The 24,259-nt window shown below is 42.9% G+C and overlaps 1 protein-coding gene and 1 pseudogene across 2 annotated transcripts; both read right to left on the bottom strand.

The window, feature by feature from the left end:
- Positions 1–13,477: 13,477 nt before the first annotated feature.
- Positions 13,478–18,235, bottom strand: LOC147454719 (pentatricopeptide repeat-containing protein At3g09040, mitochondrial-like). Its single transcript, XM_086516578.1, has one exon. The coding sequence runs from the start codon at positions 18,233–18,235 to the stop codon at positions 15,626–15,628; it is 2,610 nt and encodes an 869-aa protein (XP_086372704.1). The 3' UTR covers positions 13,478–15,625.
- A 50-nt stretch (positions 18,236–18,285) lies between these two features.
- LOC147454718 (tRNA (carboxymethyluridine(34)-5-O)-methyltransferase pseudogene) lies at positions 18,286–19,415 on the bottom strand (annotated as a pseudogene). Its single transcript, XR_015188671.1, has 2 exons — positions 19,069–19,415; positions 18,286–18,975 (listed from the first exon to the last, which is right to left on the bottom strand). The product of XR_015188671.1 is annotated as a tRNA (carboxymethyluridine(34)-5-O)-methyltransferase pseudogene (transcript).
- Between the last annotated feature and the right edge of the window lie 4,844 nt (positions 19,416–24,259).

Genomic DNA, 24,259 nt, shown 5'->3' with positions numbered 1-24,259 from the left:
ATCATTACTTGGGTATACAGTTTAAGCAGTGTGATGGTGGTATTGCCTTGTGTCAGAAAAGTTACATAGAGACATTGCTATGTAAGTTTGGACTTGAGGATTGCAAACCTATTGCCACTCCCATGGAAACAGGTTTGAAGTTGAGTCTACATGATGCTGGCGATCTTGCTGATGTCACTCTTTACCAAACTGCTGTTGGCTGCCTCATTTATGTATGCAACACGAGGCCGGATATTCAGTTTGCAGTCTCACAGGTCAGCAGATTTATGCATAGCCCAGGGTCTAAGCATTGGCAGGCTGTCAAGAGGATTTTCCGCTACCTTAGTGACACTTTACATCTTGGCTTGTTTTATCCCAAGGGGGGATCATTGCCGCGAGACTTACATGCTTTTTCGGACTCAGATTGGGCTGGTTGTTTTGACACGCGAGTGTCCACAAGTGGTTTTTGTTTCATGCTTGGCAGTTCATGTATATCATGGTTGAGCAAGAAGCAACCTACTGTGGCCACTTCGAGTTGTGAGGCTGAGTACAGGGCAGTCTTCACAGCTACGGTTGAGTGTGTATGGCTCAGACGCCTTATGGCTGATTTGGGTGTTGGACAGGACACTGCCAACACTATCTACACTGACAGTCAGAGCGCATTGGCAGTTGCGAGGAACCCAGTTTTTCATGCTCGCACAAAGCACATTGAGGTGCATTACCACTATGTCAGGGAGAGGCTCTCAGCAGGAGAGATCAGCTTGGCTTATGTGCCAACACAGGACAACCTTGCAGATCTTTTCACAAAGGCATTGTCTCGTGAGAAGCTTGAAGCTTTCCGCAAATTTTTGGGCTTACTCCCCTTTGTGGACTGATCCTGTGCTCAGGTCATGGCACTTCCCTTTACTCATGTGCTAGCTCTCGTTCACCGCATCACTCCAGGGGGGATTTGTTACCATATACATGTGGTAGTGATGTGTGTGAACACACTAGGACCGCCGTGGCATTTTTTCCCTCTTTAGGAGGTTTTTTCCCCCGTGCATTGTATATACGCCCATCACTCTAGGGCTATATATCTTTCCATTGCACACTAAGTAACACACTCTCTATTGTGTGCCTTGAGCTTCCTTCGTCTTCTCCAAGCTGTGTGTCTTTCTCTGCAACCCTAATTCCAACAAGATCAAAGAACCAACCACATTAAGCACAAAGGTAAAGCCAAGGTTAACCTAGTAGAAGCAAATATGACTCTCTACTATGAGTCAGACATTGATGCTATTCAGATGTTGTCTTTAGAGGTGTGCTTACCTATTTTAGAGAAAATATTTTTGAGAAACCCACATATTTTGTTGATATCCCATGCTACTAGTATATAAATTAAATTTCTTAAGTTGCAATCTCAGGATGTTTCCATCTTTTATGCGGTCATCTTTAAGGGTAACGGTGACCTACCCCCTATGATTCCATCTTCTATAGCAGGAAATCATTATTTTTTCACAAGAATAATCAAGGGTGATCTCCCTTGTTCCATTGTATGGTCTCTCTCTCTCTCTCTCTCTCTCTCTCTCTCTCTCTCTCTCTCTCTCTCTCTCTCTCTCTCTCTCTCTCTCTCTCTCTCTCTCTCTCTCTCTCTCTCTTCTTTCACTTCATTATTAGGTGTATTTTGGTGGGTCAAATCTCCTCTTTTTGAGAGCACCATTTAAACAATCATGTACATGGCTAATAGCCCTTACTCTAGTTCATTGGGTGTATTTGAATTTTACATGTCCCTCTCATTGTAGATATAATCCCCTATTTTTGGAGAGCATATGTATCCACCAAGTCAACCACTACATAAAGCCATATGATCACGACTAGTGGCCCTTCCATGTCACATAGGATGTGAACCTCTCAAGGCTCCTGCCTTTATATAATGAGGCTTTTGATGTACTCGATTTATCGAATTCATTTGTATTTTATATCTTTTCTAGTGTGCCTACCATTTGTGCACTCACATTATGCATGTGAATTGTGTTTCCACTATAAAGAACAACAATGCCCGTATTGGAAGTAGTTTGCAATGATAGCACTCCATGAACATGACAAAGCAATGTGAAATGATCTAGTGGTGGTAACCCTGTTGAGAAATCCAAATTTTCCTTTAACTAATTGATTATCGGGGATCAAATTGACTCTTCAAATGAGTCAATAATCATAGGATTAAGTGAGTGGAGGGGAATATTGCCATATAAAACATAAGCAAAATTGATACATGGGCATCCACCGTTCCCATGATATGCCAGCTACCATCACACCTCTTCACAAAGACTGAGGATAGACAGAGGCAGATGGATAGCACCCCAAAGGAAGAGAGAATATGTGAGCTTTGTGATTGAGAGTGGAAGATAGAGGAACATTACATATGCAAATACACAATACACTATTACATAAGGGGGAGGTGTCACTTCCTCTTTTGGAGAGTTTCAGACCCCTCCATCGTGGGGAATATGGAGACTAGAAATCCCTACGACTTTGCATTTTGGAGCTCTAGAGACACCACATAGCACTCTGATCCACCAGAGACCACCTCTTCTAGAGGCATCCAGACAGAGAGTATTGATAGATTTCTTTAGCAGAACAAACCACACACCCACTAGATCAACAATGACAGAGCCACTCTACCGCATACCCTAGATCCTCTACCACAATCACACTTGATAGAGCCATCGCACTCTATCGAGCCCGATGATTGCAACCTCCAAGGCTAAGCCGTAGAGGTTCGTATTATGATCAACTTGAGAGTAGGGACTTGTGGAGGGATAGTACAGGATCCCCCCCTCTTCCAAAATTTGGTCCTTTAAGTTTCTGGCTTTTACCTTTAGTTTAGGATGTTATTCAGTCTTTACTAATGAGATGGCATCCCAAGGTATCGACTAAAGGTTACTGTATGGTTTCATGTGAGTGTAGAATAGGGGGGTTTTATCGAGAAAAAAAAATAGATTTTACAAAGGAGGGTCCCTACATAGGGGTTTAAAAAAAATTATTGGCGCATGCAAGTGACGTCTCCCTCTAGTACTACCAGTGAACCCCCTGGGGACAACAAGAGACATGGATGTAGTACTCGTCTCATAGTACACATTGGACTTGTGGATATTAATCTCTCTCTCTCTCTCTCTCTCTCTCTCTCTCTCTCTCTCTCTACTGCAAAAAGGATCTATATACTGTGTACAAGAGACCTCTAGGGATGTTTAATGAAGCCTATCCCTTAGAGAAAGTAAAAGCTAGAGGATTACAATATCTCTTACCCACACTTGCAAGAGTGCATATGAGATGTATTCTCATGTAGTTATAGATAGCCAGACTTAAGTTTTGGTAGTGGTTGAGCCGTTCTCCCACTCACTCTACATGCTCCAGACACAGGTTCTATGTACATTTCGCAGTTGAGATTTGCATCAGTGTGAGGATTGCAAAGAGCAATGTGGTTACACTACTACATGAGATTTTATGCTTTGATGTGCTTGAGCACTATGAGTGTTGGTGAGCTCTTTTGAGAGCATTTTCAGTAACAGGCTTGGACACTCCAAGTCGAGAATCTACCGTGACACCACAAATAATCACTTCAAAATAATTCACACTTCACAATTGATTCGACACTCGCTCGACGGAGTTCCATACCTAGAGATATTGGCCCCAAAGACTGGCGTCCCTTTCGGCATTTTTTTTGTATTAATCTGCAACTCAAAGTACAAGCGAGTGGCCGAGCGCTCACTCTCAGACTCTGCATCTAGATGCTTGAGAAGTGAGTGGCCAAACCACTAATTTATAGATCTTACAAGGGATGCCAAAAATAGAGCCCAAAAGCTATTCCAAAAGCTTCCAATTAAAAGTCGTTTCAAAAGCTTCCAATGAAAAGCCCTAGAAAATAAAGCATTTTATATCCAAAAATTAGCCCTTAATTTGCGTAAGCTTTCAGCCTTGCCATGCGTAGCCAAAAAGCAAATTAAAAACTACCAAAAAAGTTGTCCTTGAGCAAAGAAAAACAGGTCTGCTACCGTCCGTACGCATCTGGCATGTGGCTATATGAAATTGTGTGATATGCATCGCAGAACACGGAGGCTGCCACGTCAGCTTTTTCAACCCGTCTGCATTTTCCCGGGCTTGTCCATGCAAGTGTGTGTGTACACCTGGGCAGCTATGTCACCAATTTGTGACATACCCCCCTCTTGAAAGCATTGTCATCGCCCTCGATTACGCCTGCAAAATAGACAAAAACCATAAACTGTCTTAGCAGACACTGACTGTTAGTACCGACACACTAGGAACACACATCTAGCACATGTAGCAATCGACAGTTACATCACAAGACATCACTTGACATCAGAGGACATCACATGAAAAATCACAATTCAACATTCATTCGGATCTCAGACCATGATTTATCGGCAATGCAATTAGCAATCGCATCTAGATCTATTCAGGACCTCATAGATGCCCGATTGACTACTCCCTATTGCAACCATGTCTATCGAGATCAGTTAGACCAAAATGCTGTAGTCATCTCGTTTATCAGATCCTGCACTTAAACAAGTCAAGAACAAATTAGTTTCATATTATCTGGGATTCCATTTCATAAGGTCATACAACAGAATACTGCCAGCTCTCAGTATCCCTAAGGCTCAAAGAGACATCAGTTACTCTAGTATTCAAAAATCGAGGCATCTGTTGACAAAGGAGCGGAGTAACTCCCCTCTTGTGCAACCCACTACATCAGATCTCCGGCCAAGCTGAATTCGGGGTTCCATTTGGAGTAGACTATGCTAATCCAAAAGCTTCAAGGTAAAGTTTCACAATATGAGGAGTATCTGCTAGGTCCTCCTCCTCCATCCACTTCGCATGTAACACAAGATAGTTCTTGAATTTAATCAAGAACCGCCTTCTTACTTTACCCTTATTCTTTCTGTCCTTACATGCCAAAATTTGTTCAGGAACAAGGATCTCCTCATTTTCTTCCACTTCCGGTTGCTCATTAGGCTCCCCATCTTCAGACACATCACCTTTAAAAGGTTTCAAGAGAGTCACATGAAATGCATTGTGAATCCTCCAAGTGTCAGGCAGTTTCAGTCGGAAGGAGACATCATTGATCTTTTTAGAGATCTGGAAAGGTCCATAGTATCGCATACTAAGCTTTGGAAAAAGCCTCTCCTTTCCCTTTTTCTTTCTCAAGCGTGCCTTCTCGAAACGTAAGAGCACCCAATCATCCTCCTTCAATTTCAAATCGCGATGATGGTGATCTGCTGCCTTTTCTGTCTTTCCTGAAATTTTTGCAAAGCCTCGTAGACCTTGGCAAAAGCTGTGTCTAAGTCACGCGTGTACTCATCAGCTCCAAGAATCTTATCTTTCATGCTTAGGATGGGTGGAACCTTTGTAGCACCTTCAATAATCTCAAATGGTGCCTTCCCCGTCAAAGAGTGTATCATGTTGTTGTAGGTGAATTCCATCAAAGGTAGATACTTTTCCCATTGAGTCTTCTGATCTGAGATATAAGACTGCAATAAATCTAAAGCCACTGAATTGGCAATCTCAGATTGCCCGTCTGTCTGCGGGTGGAAAAATGACGAGAACTGCAACCGCGTGTCAATGTTCGCCCAAATTGCCTTCCAAAACAAACTTGTGAATCTGGGCTCTCTGTTGGAGACAATTGTCTCGGGCCTGCCATGTAATCTAAAAATTTGGGCCACAAACAGTCTCACTAGATGATCCGGCTTGACTGTTTTCTTCACTGAAATGAAATGAGCCTGCTTGCTAAATTTATCAATAACAGTCCAGATACCATCGTGACCACTTTGTGTTCTCGGGAGATAAAAAATGAAAGCCATTGCAATACTTTCCCAGGGGTGGGTGGGTATGGGCAAAGGCTGTAACAATCCCTGTGCTTTATGCCTGTCAAACTTGACCTTTTGGCATACCAAGCAACTGCGCACAAACTCGTCCACATCCTTCTTAAGTCTCCGCCGAAAGAAGTATCTCTCTACCCCTTTCAAGGTGGTAGCAATGCCGCAGTGACCCGTAAAAGGCAGACAGTGGCATTCGATCATAACATTTTCTCTCAACGGCTGTGTAACACACAACATGGTTTTTCTCATCAGGTAGCCATCCCGAATGGAATATCCCACTCTTGTTTTCCCATCCCGTATCCGTGTGAAAATGTCTATAAAATCTGTATCTATGGCATACTGGTCGACCATATCCTCGAAGTGAATCGCAAAAATAGCTAGAACCAACGGCTTTTGAGACAAAGCATCGCCACCAAATTCTTCTGTCCGTGCATATGGACAATCTGGAAGTGAAAATGTGACAAGATGTTCGCCCACCGCATCTGCTATTCCGATAGTTGCTTCTGTGACAAGAAGTAGCGTAACTCTGATGGTCTGTGAAGACAATAAAATCCGCTCTGAGTAGATAGTGCCACCACTGAGTAAGAGCATGGATAACCGCCAAAAGCTCTTTCTCATAAATCTGTGTTGTCAATTCCGGCCTTGAGAACAATTAGCTCTCATAAGCAATGACATGGCCTTCTTGCATTAAGACTGCACCCAGACTACGACCACAAGCATCACAATATACTTCAAATGACTTCTGCAAGTCCGATGAAGTCAAAACTAGTCCCATAGTCACTTTCTCTTTCAAAGTCTCAAAGGCAGTCACCTTTGTGGGCCCCCACGAGAAAGGGACTCCTTTCTGTTTCAAGATATGCAAAGGGGAAACCACATCCGCAAAATTTCTAATGAACCGCTTGTAGTACGAATACAATCCCAAGAAGCTTCTAACTTTATGGACATTCTTCAAATCGGGCCAATCACGGATAGTCTCTATCTTGGCCGGATCCATCTGCACTCCTGCTGTTGACACAATGTGTCCCAAAAAGTGTATCTATGGTAGGAAAAATTCACTTTTGTTCGCATTAATCACCAACTTGTGATCTCGTAATGCCTGAAACACTTGAAGCAGATGTTCTCTAAGTTCCGCCTCATCCTTGTAGAAAACAATGACGTCGTCAAAGAAAGTGCCAACGAATAGCGTGTATTCTCGGAAAATCCTGTGCATGATCCGGTTAAATGTCGCAGGAGCATCGGTGAAGTCAAAAGGCATCACCAAAAACTCAAATAACCCAAAATTCATCTGAAAGGCTGTCTTGTAGACATCTCCCGACACGATTCGGATCTAATGATATCCACTTTTCAAGTTGATCCTGCTAAAGCACGAGGATCCTTGAAGTCGGTCAAGTTTATCATTGATTCTAGGAATCGAAAATCTGTTCTTGATGGTGATTTTGTTGAGAGCTCTATAATTGATGCAAGATCTGTCTTTCTTCAAAACCAACAACACTGCAGAGCAATACGGTGAAGTACTAGGCTGGACAAGACCCTTTTCCAAGAGGTCTTTCACTTGGTTCATAGTTTCTTCGTTTTGGGTTCGGCTCACAGTGGGGTGCTTCCAGGTATCAGATCAATGGTATGATCTTCAGGACGAGCGGGTGGTAACTCACTTGGCAGGCCCTCTGAGAAGCAATTGGCATGAGCCTGGAGAAAATCTTGGCGTTCTTTATCAAGTTCAGACATATTTTTCCTATCCTCATCATTCAACTTTTTTAAGAAGATCGAGTAAACAAACAGATTGGATTTTATTAATTTAGAAATGGTCAAAGCCAATACAATAGGGATAGACTCGCCCTTAAGTTTTACATCAAGTACAATGGTTCTGCCCTTCTCTGTAGTCAAAGTCGCTTTCCTCGCCCGATAGTTGACCACAACGTTGTTCTTGTGGTACCAGGAAATTCCCAAGAGAACATCCACAACCTTCCAAAGGCATTATGTAGAAGTCCTCATGCCCCAAATACCCCTGACAATGCAACCGAAGTTTTCCAATGACAGATGTAATGGCTACGTCCCTGTCGGGTGCCGCTAGAACTGCCTGTGCAAGTGGTCCCATCTGATCGGGTGTGATCTTGAGCCGCGTCGCCAATTACAATGAAATGAAGTTGGCCTTGGCTCCTCTATCAAAGAAGATCAGGGTTCTTGGTCTTTCACTTTGTCCCAAGCTCGGCAAAGTTCTGTACTCTCGTCCATCGTGCTGGGATCAATACCCACACAATCTGAAACCGGTCCTGTTTTCATCTTGCCTTTTCTTCCACGATCCTCAGCTGCTCTTGAACTCTTAGACCTCTCGACGTCCTTGTCATTTTGTTCTTTCTGTGCCTTTTTAGAGCACTTTGCGGAGATATGCCTAGTTTCCCAGCATCCAAAGCACTTCCCCTCCTTGATGTAGCGAGCCCTCTCTTGAGAAGTAAGCTTGGGTTGTGCATCCTTTTCTTTCTTTTACGGATTGCTCTTCCTTTTTCTACTTTCATTTGTCGAAGTCTGTTCGGCTTTTTGCATCATGATCTCATCGTGGGGTAGGTCAAACTGCCTGAGTGAATTGCCAAACCCCGTTTCGCATGACTCATCAACTCCTGAATGGAAGCTGACTTTTGTTCCGTTTCGCATGACTCATCAACTCTTGAATGGAAGCTGACTTTTTTTCTATGCAGTGATCTCGGATCTCTGTAGGAAGACCCAAGGTGAACCGCTCAATCTGTTCCTTGAACAAGATCATCTTAAATGAAGGTAGAAAAGAACTCCAAAATATCTCACAATAAGCGTCCACTGTATCCTTCTTGGTCATCCGTAGATGGTTCCAAGAAGTTCGTATGTCGCGTTCATACTCTCGAGTCAGCCAATAAGAAATAAAAAGCCTTTTGAATTTCAGTCGTTTAACTGGTGCTGTCTTGTTTAATAGAAGCGTGGACCACCAAGTTCGAGCATTCCCCTTAAAGTAAGCGGCAGCCTTTTGAATCTTAGAGTGCTTTGTGAGTAACGCCCTCCAGAGAAAGCGATGTCAAACTGTTGTATAAAAGAAAAAGCCTTCGAAGCATCTCTATAACCAGAAAACGTGTCAAATTTCATTGACTATCCACCTTCCTTAAACTCTCGGACTTCCTTGCTTTTGTCTTCCAGAAAGTCATATTGGTTGGCTTTATAAAAATTCTTCTTTTTTGCATAAAAGCTGCTGTTGTCAGAGTCTGAACTATCTGAAGACGAGTCCTTTGTAGAACTGTCAACCACGGGGCAAGATTTAGGCTTCTTTGCCTTTTTCTTGCCCTTTCCGAAGCTTTTTTTTTGCTTCATTCTTTGCCTTTTCTGTCTTCTTCGCTCGAGTCAGATGAGCTAGAAGAACTATAAGAAGAAGAAGAAGAAGAAGAAGAAGAAGAAGAAGAAGAAGAAGAAGAAGAAGAAGAAGAAGAAGAACTGGGTACTCCTTCAAATCGAACACGCTTCTTCTACTTTCTTGCCAATTCAAAAGTAGACTGACGACCCAAATAACCCCGGAAGCCAGCGCCTTTCTTTTGCTTTTTGTCGTGCTTTTTAGCTTTGTTCTGCGCGTCAAAAAGCTGAGCAATTCGTGCATCAACCACTTCTTCTCATTCTTGCTCTGTGTACATCCCGTGAGTAAAAAGATTTCTTGAGAGCCGGTTTGAGGGGTGGTTCTGTGGTCTGAAGAAGAAGAAGAAGAAGAAGAAGAAGAAGAAGAAGAAGAAGAAGAAGAAGAGGATACTCCTTCAAATCGAACACGCTTCTTCTACTTTCTTGCCAATTCAAAAGTAGACTGACGACCCAAATAACCCGGGAAGCCAGCGCCTTTCTTTTGCTTTTTGTCGTGCTTTTTAGCTTTGTTCTGCGCGTCAAAAAGCTGAGCAATTCGTGCATCAACCACTTCTTCTCATTCTTGCTCTGTGTACATCCCGGGAGTAAAAAGATTTCTTGAGAGCCGGTTTGAGGGGTGGTTCTGTGGTCTGTCGCCACTGTGAGTGCACCTTGTCAAAAGAGGTCTGGCTCATGTATTTTGCAAATTTTGGGTCCTTTGCAAAATTAAGCATCATCTTTGTCGCATCGCCGATCAATCGCCGATGCTCCATCTCTTCAATCTCCGCCTGAGTAGGTCAAGGTAGGCCGTACTCCTCGCTTGAATCTTCTTGTGATCTCTTCCCGCATCGCCGGATGCAGAGGAAGTTGACTGATCTTTGCCTGAAGCCATAAGTGACGCGTAAAAGGGATCAGATTTCCCGTAGAAGAGAAATCGGCCGTGCTATGATACCACTGTAACAGACTTGGACACTCCAAGTCGAGTATCTACCGCGACACCACAAATAATCACTTTAAAACAGTTCATAGTTCACAATTTATTCGACTCTGGCCCGACAGGGTTCCGTGTCTAGAGATATTGGCCCCAAAGACTGGCGCCCCTTTCTGCATTTCTTTTTGTATTAATGTGCAACTCAAAGTATAAGCGAGTGGCTGCGCGCTCACTCACAGACTCTGCGTCTAGATGCTCTGAGAAGTGAGTGGCCAAGCCACTAATTTATAGATTTTACAAGGGATGTCAAAAGTAGAGCCCAAAAGCTGTTCGAAAAGCTTCCAGTTAAAAGCCCTAAAAAATAAAGTATTTTATATCCAAAAATTGCCCCTTGATCTGCGTAAGCTTTCAGCCTTGCCATGCGTAGCCAAAAAGGAAATTAAAAATTGCCCAAAAAGCTGCCCCTGCGTAGAGAAAAACAGGTATGCTGCCATCCGTATGCATCTGGCACATAGCTGTACGGTATTTCGTGATATGCATCGCAGAATGCGGAGGCTACCACGTCAGCTTTTTTAAGCCTATCTGCATTTTCCCGGGCCTTTCCATGCAGGTGTGTGTGTACACCTGGGTAGCCACGTCACCAGTTTGTGACATTTTCTCCCTACAGAGAGATTCTTTTGTTCCAAGTTTAGTGCACTTCTCTTTGAAATTGGTTCATGCACATTGCCCTTGTACATGTTGCAAAGCCATAACTCTTATTTATACTTTGATAGCATCATATCTGTTGAGATTCTGCTCTAGATACAAGGGAAGACCTATCGATGATTTACAATTGTTTTGGTGATAGTGATTGAGTTGATCTTCTACTTTGACATTCACTTATGGTAGTTAATATGTGTGACAATTTTGAGTCTACGACAAAATGACTCATGTGAGACAACGGTCTCATTTGTGTCGACACTTGAGATATTGACATTCTGATCACACTGCGTACGTTAGACGACGGTCTCGTTCGTGTCAACACTTAAGATGTTGGCATTGTGAAAACACAATGTACATTAGACAACGGTCTCGTTTGTATAGACACTTGAGATGTTGGCATTGTGATCACACAATGTACATTAGACGACGTTGCTTTAGATGCATGAGGTAGCAGAGGAGATGTATACGAGATGCATATGCATCTTTGACACATGCTAGAGAGGTGGTTACAGTGGAGGTATATGCTAGCGACAATGAATATACGCTTGTCTCGAGTATACCTCTTGTAGAAATATCTATGGATAGCACACTTTCTCCACATTGGTTACTAGATCCCAATGCTGCTTTTCATGTCACACCATATTGTGAAGTTTTTTTGATGGGTTGGGTGTGACTCACTGATGGTTTAGCATGTGACATAGAGGACGCAAGAGACGTATGTTTGTCATTGCCCAAAGGCGCATCATACACACTTCTACATGTGAGAACTTCCTTAGTTGAGACAAAGTTTGATCCCGGTGAGACAATTGAGAGACAGTGGATGTTAGGTATTGCTTGGAGAGTAGTTCTTTCAGATGATTTCCGGTTCACTAGCCATTACGAGAGGATCTTGGAGTGGCTTGGTCTATCCTATACATGTATCTGAGGTACGAAAAGACACAGTATCGATTGCGTTGCAAGCATGTCAATGAGAGATGAGATGAGTCTTTTTCGCAGATCTCCAAACTTTTGTGCACGATGTGCATGTTGCTATGAAGTTAGCGCGCCCATGCATCAATATGGAGTTTTCTGACATGCTTATGCTAGAGATTGATATGGTGATGTTAGGACATGTGGATACAGTCCCTATGGACGATGAGAGAGTGAAAACTACCCTAGAGTCATGATTCACGCATCCATGCGTTATGAGATCTGGTGATGATGTAGTGAGCTTTGAGATACCTGCCATAGATTGATTGGTAGAGGCCACTACGCATGACGTTGATGCGATTTTCACAAATATGATGGCAGAGATTACACATTTGTCATCATCTTTGCGACTCTCATGTACGACCTCTGAGTGTCAAGACCCGACATAGCAGTTGTAGTGGGAGCGTTTGCAGTTAGTATTGTTAGTCATACCATGACTGACACTAGCACGATGCATCATGGAACATTGCACGTCATTACAGGATACCTACATGATATACATGTCAATTTTAGTAGAGATATACGCTTTTGTACACCGCTAGAGCATATATGGCGTTATGCATCAACTTTAAGAGACCCAGTGGATAGAGAGGTTGAGACAAAGTTCCTCTCTATACCTCTTGTATATACTACTATGTCCTATAGTAGTACCACTTACTGGCACATGAGCCTTTAAATGGAAGATTATTGGGGTAAAGGTGTTGTACCTCTTATCCCGACCAGATATGCCAAAGACGTCTGATCGTCCATCATTTGAAACAGATAGTGAAAGGTGGTATTTATTCAATGAAAAACGATTGTGTGGAACCATTGCATTTTGTCAACATGTCTTTAAAGAGTGTTATGAATCACCTTGTATAAGCCTCTATGGGGTTGCCATAATTATTCATATAGAAGAATCTCAATTTTAAAAAGATGTTGCTACATATGTTGCACAATGTTTTATTTGTCAACAAATCAAGCATCATCATGGTAAGCAATATGATTTGTTGATTACTTTACCTATACTTGACTCTCCTTGGCAATATATTTATATGGATTTTATCATTGGATTACTATTTACTTGTGCATAAAACCATATGGGGAGAATTTATTACTTTTGGATATTTTATCAATTTTTCTTATTTTTTATTTTAAAAAATTAAAAGCAATATAAATAGAGATCCTCTTTATCTACTATTTTGAGCGTTTAATTGAAAAGAAACTACTTCTATTTTGAGTGCATACAAGTGATAAAGAGAAAAAAAGAATCTCGAAATCACGTCATTGTGCACACTACACTCTCTCAATAGGAATATCTTCTTGACTCTCCATGACGAAGAAGAGTGCTCCGGAAGTATCTTGATCTAAGTGACTTAGGTCAGGTGACCTACGGTTTTATCCTCTTTCAAAGCAAACAGAGCCATCATAATCTCCACCAAAACCAAGCAGTAGAAGATACAAATTTATACCTTTTTATGCTAATTTTTCCTCTTAATCATAGCATACACCCTTTTGATTACATAGCTAATGTTCTCTTATCTTTCATGTATTTATCTTATTGTAATTCATGCTCCATGAGATCAATAAAGAGACTGAAGGCAAATAATTGATTTAGGGGATGGTTCATACCCAATATAGTGTCTTGTGTTTTGTTTCTTGTTTATGCTATTCTCTTTATAAGTTGTGATTATTCAATCAATTGTTTGCTAAATTTATTTTGATTTAACCAATTGAAGTTATGTTGAAAGTATTGGGAAGTTATCACGAAGCCAATAGAATGTAAGCTATGTGTCACTCACCTCCTTGTGCCGCCATGGACGTGGGATCCTCGCGCCGCAGAGAAGAAGAAGCTTGCTATTGCTGCTCAACCGATGTCCCCTCGGGTGTCGCTGCTTTGGAAGAAATCTGTCACCTTCCTCTGTTAGGTTGTGTAGAAACTCCTTGATATAGCATGTTTGTGACTGCGTGGCTCTAGCAAGAACAGACCAAGGCATCGTAATCCATCACCCTGGATAGAGGTCCACTATAGAGACAATAAAGTTATCCCCACATCTCATAATATACTAGGCACCGACATATTTAGTGCTCCTTTGTCTCTGCCTCTAAGTCGCATAGCTGCATATGTTTTGCTCTCAGCATACCAGTCTCTACCGATAGTTGATGGGAGGAAGTCCGAAGTAGTCTTATGACATAGCGAAGCCCAAGCAAGAGGTGTGATTCATGTATCTCGGCCGCAAAATAAATTCATCCTCCATAATGTGAGGCAAATATTTTTGTAAAAAGCCATTCTCTCCCCCAACTCCCAAGGAGTCATCTATGTCCTCTGTATAACAATCTGCCTGAGGTCCTGTCTGACGATCCTGTTCACCTCTGAACGTGTGAATGCGAATGTTGGTGTGTCCAAGGAGTACTTAAAAAGGGTAGCAATCTTCTGTCCATAGTAAAGCCATGCAACTAAAACCAGGCTGACATCTCTGCATACCAACATCTAGAGTCTCCCCCCATGACTAGTTGTCCCGATGACTCAAGGACCAATCTAGCATAACGGTGATCTGGAAGCTCCCATAAGCCATGTATAAAAGAGACTGATCTAATAAGTTTTAAAATTCTTTAAGAGACTAACACAATGGGGGTTCGATGAAATTACATCTTGATTGCCCACATGGTAAGATACATTGAATACATCTAATCGCAACTCTCCACTTTGCATACAAGACAATCAAACCATTTCAAAGAACCAGTCCTGCATCAACATCCTTTTCAATCTGTGCATATCGTTCCCTGCAATGATGCTCTCAAGCTTCCAACACAGATTGTGAATATATTTGGCTTTACATCACCTTCATCAATTTTCCAAAACAGCAGTCTCAGGCTTGCTTGCCAAATTTAGCAGGTGTTGAGATGTTCGTGTTCCATCATCCATGTACATGGGGTCAGTTTCGGACCTTAAAGAATACTTCATCTGATTGTGACAAACAAGCACCATGAACCAAATCGACGAATACGGTCATCTCTGAAAAATGATTTGAGTTTAAAACCCATTACTTCTCACTAAGAAACGTGCTCTGTAAATTGAAGAATGATCTTTTTCTCTGTGTTCAATTTTGTTATGCTCTGCCTGTATAGTGAAAGCCCTTGCTTGTTCTTAGTAAAACCAGGCCAAGTCAAGAGAAGACACCTGTTCATTTCAAATCAATTAATAGGTTGAAGGGGAATTGGCTGAAAAGCAGGATGCAGTGCTTCTAACACACTCCACACGCGCTATTTTGTACACGTATACAACAGACCATTTGGGCGTTTTCTCCGAATCAAATATCTTGACAATTGCATATTGCACAAAGAAGGGTATACTCCCCAGATGAACTCTTCTAGCACAGACTATATACATGAGTGACAAGGATGGGCATATTACTATGTGCACACCCTCCATGAAACAAAATGGTAAAGCAGGACAAAGAAGTTGCAATAAACAAGAAATGTACACAAATGTCATTGCCGGATGCATCACGAACAAAGTAGGTATGTATCTGACATAACAATGAGGGATGCTTAAGTGCCTTCTGCAGACTCTTGAAACATTGAACACGACTATGTGGTTTTGCTCCTTGTATTGTGTAATCTCATTTACTTCTCTTATCTGGTAGTTGACAATAGCAATTACAAATTTCTATTGACGATAGCAATCACAATTCCAAATGCAACAGAGGCAAGTAGCCACCTCCGTTCAGAATCAGTCTTAGATTCTATAATTTATCGTGGATCACATCCTCTTGAAAATGGCAAGCATCATGCATAGAAAACTCATGCTCGAAATTATTTAAGTCAATCCATGATTTCTCATGTTCGTTCATTGATGCCCGTCGGTTGCTTTCAAGTCTTCCAATCCGTCATCCTTGCATTCAAACACATCAGCATAAATGCTTGAAAAACGCACAGAACCAGATCCATCAACAGGAGCTGAAAGGTAAAGCTGTTCAAAGCAGCAACTTCCCAACTGCACGTTGCCATGCGCATTGGAGTTACCAAGCAGTGATGTCTGCCCCACATCATTCAAGAGGAGGGGCATGCTGTTAAGAATATCACTAGCCTCCATCAAGGCGCCAGCACGACCCAGAAGATCCACCATGCAGCTGTAATGTTCTGGACCCTGCATGATGCCATAGTTGTTCATCAACTTGAAGAACTCAAGGCCATCATCTAGATGTGCTGTATGGCCACATGCAGTAAGAATATTCAAAAAAATTGTATCATTTGGCATTACCCCCTCTTGTTTCATGGCTTGGAGGCAATACCGGACCATCAAAAAGCTCCCATGCTGAGCATAGCCAGCGATCAAAGCACCCCATGATACTACATTCCTGTTTGCCAGTCTATTCAGCACATGATGAGCCTCATACAGCCTTCCGCATTTGACATGCATGTCAACAAGCGTGCTTCCAATTACAACATCTGTCTCGAATTGACCTTTGATGATCATGTTGTGTATGTATCTTCCCTTATCTAAAGCTCCAGTTACGCCACATGCTTTAAGGACACATGCCAAAATTGCTATGTTTGGGGCCAACTGCTCTTCAACAATTTTGCCAAAGAGCTCCAAAGCACTATCATTAAGCCCATGCTCAACATATCCCGCAATCATCACATCCCACAACATCACACTCCGCTTAGGCCAGTCATCAAAAACCTTTCGGGCCGCCTCCAGATCCGAGCACTTCACGTACATGTCAAGCAAGTTGCTTCCTAAAACCTCATCTAGCTCAATACTACTTTGCAAAATGTGCTCATGTATTCTTTTTCCATGTTCTATGCTTTGAATATTTGCACATGCCATTAGAGTGCTGACATAGATCACTTTGTCTGGTTTCAAGTATGTTTGACACAACTCATCAAACAACTCAAGCGCCAACAAACCAAACCCATTTTGAGCATAACCTACAATCATTGTACCCCAAGTTATGGCATCCCGGCTTGACATTTTGTCAAATACTTCACGGGCTTCTCTTAAACTTGCACACTTCCCGAACATATCAACAAGAGCATTGTTTATCACTTTGTCTGAATCAAATCCACTGCTTACGACCTGGTAATATATCAGCTTTCCATCCAACAAAGCACCCACAATGCCACATGCTTTCAAAGAACATGAAAAGATAAATTTATCTGGCCTTAGACGTTTACTTTGCATCTGGAAAAACAAATCAAGAGCAGAAATACCTTGTTCATGTTGTGCATGAACAGCAATTATTGCACCCCATGCAACTGCATCTGGATTGTGTAGCATTTGAAACAAGCAATGCGCATCCTCTAACCTACCACACTTTCCATACATGTCTATAAGACTGCTTGCAACCATATTATCTGCCTCCAGATGACTTCGGATGATCTGGTCATGTATCAGCTGGCCCTGCAACAATGCTTCTGCACTGCCACATGCTTTTAAGGAGCACAAAAAGGTCACTTTGTTTGGCCTGATGTTTTCCTCTTGCATTTTCTCAAAACATTGAAGTGCACGGATGCCATGCCCTAGTTGAGAGTAGCCTGCAATCATAGCACTCCATGAAACTACATCTCGCTTTGGCAAGCAATCAAACATTGTTTGTGCTGCTTCAAGCTCCCCACACTTGGCATACATATCCAACAATGAGCTTCCCACCAGCATGTCAACTTGCAGCCCGCTAACAATAATTTGATGATGTATAAGCCTCCCTTGATCTAAAGCTTCCATATTTCCACATGCCTTGGAAACACACAAGAAAGTTACCTTGCTTGCCGTAACACCCCCTTGCTGCATTCTCTCAAAAAACTTCAAAGCAAGAGAGTTCTGCCCATATTGAGCATATCCCCCGATTAAAGCACTCCATGACACATCATTTCTACTTTGTAGTTTCTCAAAGACAGAAAGAGCATCCTGCAGACACCCACATTTTGCATAAAAATCAACAATTGTGCTTCCAATCAAAACATCGGACTCATAAGCTCTTTCAATAATCTGACCGTGAAGTGCTTTGCCCCATCCACATGCTTGAATTCCACTACATGCCTTCATAGCAACAAGGAGCGTGACGTGGGAGGGCCTCAGGCCACTTGATTGCATTCTTTCAAAGAGCTTCAAGGCAGCAAGATACTGCCCCTGGTGGACATACCCACCAACCATAGTACCCCATGACACTGCATCTCGATGGTCCAAACGCTCAAAAACATTGTATGCATCATCTAGATTCCCACACTTTGCATACATGTCAATCAGACCGTTTCCTAGAACCAGCTCTGTATCAAACTCATGAATCATTATCTGCCTATGAATCCCTCTTCCTTGTGATAAGGCTTTCAAGCTTCCTAGAGTTTTTAGCACATAAGAAATTGTGAAGCTATCTGGTTTTACATCAGCTCCATCCATTTTCCGAAAGAGTTCAAGGACAGTCTCAGGCTTGCCAAGTTTCGTATATTTTAAGATCATTTTGTTCCATGTAGCCAGGGTTGATTTCAGAAAAATAGACAATATCTCTTCTATTCTGTCAAACTATTTCTCCCCGCACCGACCCATTCCTCTGCATATGTTGACATGAGAGGGGTCCATAAAGACAGCAGGGTCTTATCTTCTTGCTCAACTGCCCAAACAATCATAAGTGTTTTGCCTTCTCGTACCATGACTTTGGCAAGCTCTTCAGTAGCTTTCTTGCACCGCTCTTCAGTACTAAGGTGACGCAGCATAGTAATAGACATGGCCGCATTGAAAGATCCAGTCCTCAATGGTAGACATAAAGTATACGCCACAAGGATCTCATTGCCCATCTTTGAGCATATTGAAACAAGAGGAGAGCTTAAATCACAGCCCAAAAAAAGGCAGCATGGATTACGACCCGAATATTTACCATTTCCACAACCAGCATCAATGATTAGAGAGTCTGGTAGTAAGGACTCCAGAAAGCTGGCAACTTTAGGCCACTTGGCAGACCATGTGGAACTAAAAGGAGGTGCACTTGCATCATAAACCTCGTGCACATGTTTCTTTTTTATGTCAGAAGTGATACGAGAATCAGCTTCATGCACCATTCTGATACAAATATGGCTGCACTTTTCCAGAGATGCAAGTACGATCTAGCAGTTGACATCAATAAAGCATCATTTTGCACTTTTCCTCCGAAGACGCAAGTTGAAACGAACAATTGATATCAATGGAGTATCACGATGACGCATCTGTGCAAGCATGATCGAACAGTTGATCATCAATCAAGTACCAGCTCTTGAACCCCTGTTGATCTGATAAGCTTCCAGAAAAGAAGTAATTACCTCGTTGTTTGTGACTACTTCTCTGAAGCTGCTCAGCCATCGTTGAGGGTAAGTTCATCATCTCGTGAACCTGTAAGTAAGCTCAACGGTTTGTCTAGGGTAAAGGGGCCAATAGCGGGCCACCTAAGGAAGGCGAAGAATTGCACTCAGTGTACAGAACAGTTTTCAGCTTGGGAGGGCGCAAAAAGCTCAACACAAGGGCTATCTAGGATAGTAAGGCCAACTTGAATGGTGCGACACAGAAGCGGTACGACACAGTTCGAAATTCCATGTGGAACAAAAACGACCATGGAGAGGGAGACGCCGGGGCCGCGGGGTGTATATAGTGCATTATGGTCAACAAAGCGCGATCTTGATATCGAACGATCACGATTGCACCCAACTCTTGGCTAACCAGTACACCATCCGTTAGCTTGTGTTCTTCTTCTGGAGGAAACTTGTACAAGTAAAGGGTTTGGCGCATTTTTGGACTGGAACCCGGCACGCTATTGGCCCCTTTACCCTAATGCACATGTTATTGCGTCTCATTAGTCCCCCTCAACTCTCTATGCCATGTGCATTAAAATGAAGCCATTTGATGGGATTGGAACTCGATGCCCCTCCTCTATTCTCTATGCCATGTGCATTAAAATGAAGCCATTTGATGGGATTGAAACTCGATCGCGAATCGCTACTGCGTCCATGTGACAGTTTGACTAGTGCGTGCTTGGGTTGATAAAAAACATAAAAGTCGGGATGGTTCGATGGTGCATAACTAGGGCGTAAAGAGAAAGAGGTGGTCTACACCATCCACGTGGCAGTTTGACAAGAGCATGACTAGGTGTATAAAAAAAATGTAAACATGAGCAAGCGACGGGACCCGAAATGGCTTTACATGACATGGAAGAGAGTGTTGATGGGGCAACTAATGAGGTAAATGTGTATGGTGGGCACCATGGCAACACATTTCAAAAAATGGTGCACGAAAAGTGATTGCTGGATGTTAACCCTCACGCACATTTTTATCACTTAAGACGGACACCGTATTATTTATTTGGTAGAGTCAGGTACCGGGCTTGTCGGTCCAGTAGAAAAAGGGTAAGAGTGATCGTTGATGAGAGACACACTCTAACTGGAACATTCAAGGGATTAGTTGGCTAAGCATGGACACCCAAGTGTGAATGGGGCGAGCTCCTATAAAAGTCAACTAAACCTAAAATTCACTCATTCTTTCATTTGTGCAATTGAAGAGTGCTCTTGCTCCATCTCCATCTTCTTCTTCTTCATCTCCTTGTGTGTGTGTGTGGATGCGTGAGAGAGAGAGAGAGAGAGAGAGAGAGAGAGAGAGAGAGAGCATTGCGGCAGTACGACGGTGGTGAGACGGTTGAGCGCGGCGTAACGTCGTCTCCCTCTTCTTCGCGGCGAGGAATCCTCCACGACAGGAAGCGTAGAGCGGTGAGTGACACACCAACGCCATCTTTGAGCTTACTAGTTTAAGCTTGTTGTGTGCTCGGAGCCATTTGTGGCTCGCACACGGTGTATCGGCAAGTTCCTTGCATTGACACGTGTGACATACGCGCACATTTTTGGCGCCGTTGCAGGGGAATGCCATACACTAAGCTTGAATGACACTCTGTGCTTCTTTTGTGGTGCAATTTCAACTGTAGGAAAGGTAGGGAAGGAGGGTGTGTGTGTTGAGAAGAAGGATTTTGTGTTGCTACTGTGTATTTCTTTGTTAATCGAGTTTTCAAAGGTACTGTGTTTTTTCTGTGTCATAAGGTCTTAGTATTAAGGTTGTTAGTTCTGTGTAATGCAAAGTATAGTAAGTAGGAAGTAGATCTGCGAGAGCTAATGAAGTGTGTTAGTGTGTAACAGTAGGTGTATTAGTTGTAAGTAGGTAGGTGTGTGTGCTCGCGCGCAGGCCGCGGCGACCTTATCCAAAAAAATAAAAAATAAAGGTAGGACTGGGATCGGGAATATCTCCCAAACTAAGCCCAAGCTCACACTCAGGCTCAAGCCTTAGTCGCCCTTTGAAATTACATATTTTAGCCTCACACGTAGCTAAAAATCGATTTTTTGAGGACCAACGAAACTTCAGATGACCGAAAATTGTGTTGTAAAGCACACAACGACCCTCTAAGTGATACGCTCGTTTCGAGCTATCACACACTTTAATAAAAAAAACCGATCATTAAAAAACATTAAAAAAAAAAACGAGTGAAAACGGACGCCTAAAAATGTAGGCGGTTAACCTTCGAGGTTATTCGCCAATGCTGGTAGGGTGCAAAAGGCACATGCATCTGCGCTCTGGTCGTGTGCTAGAGACGGAGCAACTAGAGAGAATTTCAACTTACGCGAGTTCTCAATATCCACCTACTTTAGGTTCCGGGCCCGTGACAGGGACCCAAGGTAATACAAACCAAGACCCAAACATAGCAGCTAGTGACTCTTCCTCTGACTACGACGTCATGGAGGGATTTCCAATGCCTAATCCCGATAGCTCAAGCCAAGACATGTATGCCATGGGCCCACGGTCCTGGCAGAGCGTGCTTAGCCGCTTGAAGGAAACCTTTAGTAGAGCCACTCGCTCCGAACATGGAGCTAATGATGTAAATGAGGGGGGTGGGGAAGTAAATTCTCCATTCATGACCAACATAGACCCTATGCCCTTAGAGAATGTGCACGTGAATACTTCATTCACTGCACCTCCTGACTCTTAAGAGCTATTTCCCTCCGAGGTCATATTACCCGATGGTAGAAGCCTTGCCGAAGTACAAGAGGTTGAGCGATATATCATTGCGGCTAGGAAAAAGGAAGGCGAGAGCTTACACAAGGCGGAGCAACGAAGAGAGTTAAGAGCGAAAGCCCCTATGTCAATATCCTTGCTAAGGGAGCAATCAAGTGCTCCTGACTTAGCAACTGCTAAGGGCCAACCCTTAGAAATCAACATTGCATCTAGCTCAAAGGACACCCCTAGCTTCTCAATCCTAGATGGAGCGTTCTTAAATGAGAACTGGGAGTACGAACTACAAACGAAAACTTTGACCGACCTATACACATGTCACACCTATCACGTGGGTTGGTTAGATGTCCTACAATCCACAATGGGTGCTACTAGTGTGGAGGATCAACAACAAAGAATTTGTGAGGTCATCCATAGGGTCATTGAGTTAGAGAGATAGAACAAGGGGATCAACATGCCTTCAACGGGTCTCATGAGATTCTTGGATATAGGAAAGGCTAAACAACCGACCTTATCACAAATGGAGACTCCCTCGGTAAGTCCGATGGATCCCCCATATGTTGTTTCTCCAGGGGTCTCAGTGCAATCTGAGCCCACAAGTGATAGCTTTACCTTTCCAAGTCTAGCTCATCTTTCCCTTGATGACGCCACAACTACCATGCCGACCCCAATGATGGGCATGCTGAGAAACATGCCATGGACCTCATTTGTTAGTAAAGCACCACTACATGGTAGCTCAATGGTTGCAACAGTACCTACAAGTGTGTACCAATCGTATGCACCTATGGGTCATCGTACTCATGTAGTCTCTACTGCTCCCATTGTTTCAACTACCTATGCTCCACAACCACAACACCCAAGTTCTTATTTCCATGGGACTATATCGGCTAGCATTAGCATGTCACAACCGACGTCTGCTATGCCTAGGGCCACACATATGAACTTTGGGCCACCACATGGCACAACATCGTACCCAATGTGGAACCCAAGGGCTTCCTATGCGCCAAGCCCAATGCCAATACCTACTCCACATATAGTCTCTGGAGCGCCTTCACCCATGGTGCCTGATCACTTAGGTGACTTGGCAACATTTGCTCAAGCTATTGGTCGATCTATCACTGAGAATATGCGTAACACGCCTGATAGAGAACCTAGAAGTAAGGCAGTACAAATAGCCAAGATTACATAAAAATTTAGTGGAGACGGAGATGTGAGAAAGCATATTGAAGTGTTTGAACAAATATGCGATTCTCTAGGAGAACACAATGACCTACATAAGAGTAATGCTTTAAGCCTAACCTTAAGTGGGAAGTCAGGGGATTGGTATAGAACCCTAAGGGTGGAAGAGAAAACGATTTACCCTACTCTTAGGAGAATGTTCTTGAAAGAATACATACGAGAGGGAGTGCTTTGGGGTGTAGCCTCTCAGCTCTAGAAAGCCCAACGAGAGGAAGGAGAGTCGGTGAGAGATTTTATTAGTCGCTTGAAGCATTTGAATTCTCGTTGTAATCCAAATGAGCGCTTCAATAATAATCAATTGCTTGATAGATTCATTAGGGGATTACGACATGAGGATATCTATAATGGCCTAGTCATTAGAGGTATCACCACTTGGGAAGCAATCACCACCAATGCGATCCAATTGGAGGATAATTTAATGATTCAAGGAGAAAGAGTGTCTGTTGAACCTAAATCTATTAGCTCACAAGCATCAGGGCATCAGCCGATGACCCTAAAGCCTATTGCTAAGGAGCCAAAGATATCTGAGATGACTTTAGCAGATCTCACCAAGGCTATTCAAGAGAGTCTTAGAGACAATCGTGCTCTGCAAAACAATCATATGTATCCAAGAAGGGAGCAACAATGGTGCTAAGTATGCTATGGACCACATAATACCAGTGAATGCCCTACGTTTAGAGTAAAATTCAATGGAAACTGCAATGCCTGTGGGAGGTATGGTCATCAAGCTAAGGATTGCATAGTATTTAAGCGTGCAATGGACAATAGACCAACCTTAGCATGGACAGACACACCTCGAGTGCCTGCATTGTTGCCGGACCCACCTCTTGAACAAACCGCACAACACATGGTCCCTAGGGCCCAAAATGTTGTTCAAACAACACCCTTACCACCTCCAGTGCTAGGACCGCAACCACCACACCCGAGGATCACTTCTGTGAATCAAGTGGGTTGTGAGTCATCTATTGCTTGTTTGGAAGGCTGTGAGGAAGATATAGATCCTAATATTGCCTATGGGATGGATGTGCTTGAAGAAAGTCCACAATAATACATGGAGGACTATTGGGGACAAGTCAAACCTGTATATCAAGTAGCTGCTCTTGCGGCAAGAGGCCAAAATATCAACTACACTGCTAAGAGACCACCTCTTCAATGCTATGGGTGTGGAGGTCCACATCATGTAGCCGAGTGTCCTATTAGGCTACAAAAGAACGCCACACTAATGCAAAC

This window comes from Adiantum capillus-veneris, chromosome 7, assembly GCF_014529385.1.
Source record: "Adiantum capillus-veneris isolate H3 chromosome 7, ASM1452938v2, whole genome shotgun sequence".
Taxonomy (NCBI): domain Eukaryota; kingdom Viridiplantae; phylum Streptophyta; class Polypodiopsida; order Polypodiales; family Pteridaceae; genus Adiantum; species Adiantum capillus-veneris.
Note: the sequence above shows the minus strand (reverse complement) of the source record. Positions and strands in the feature narration are given on the sequence as shown.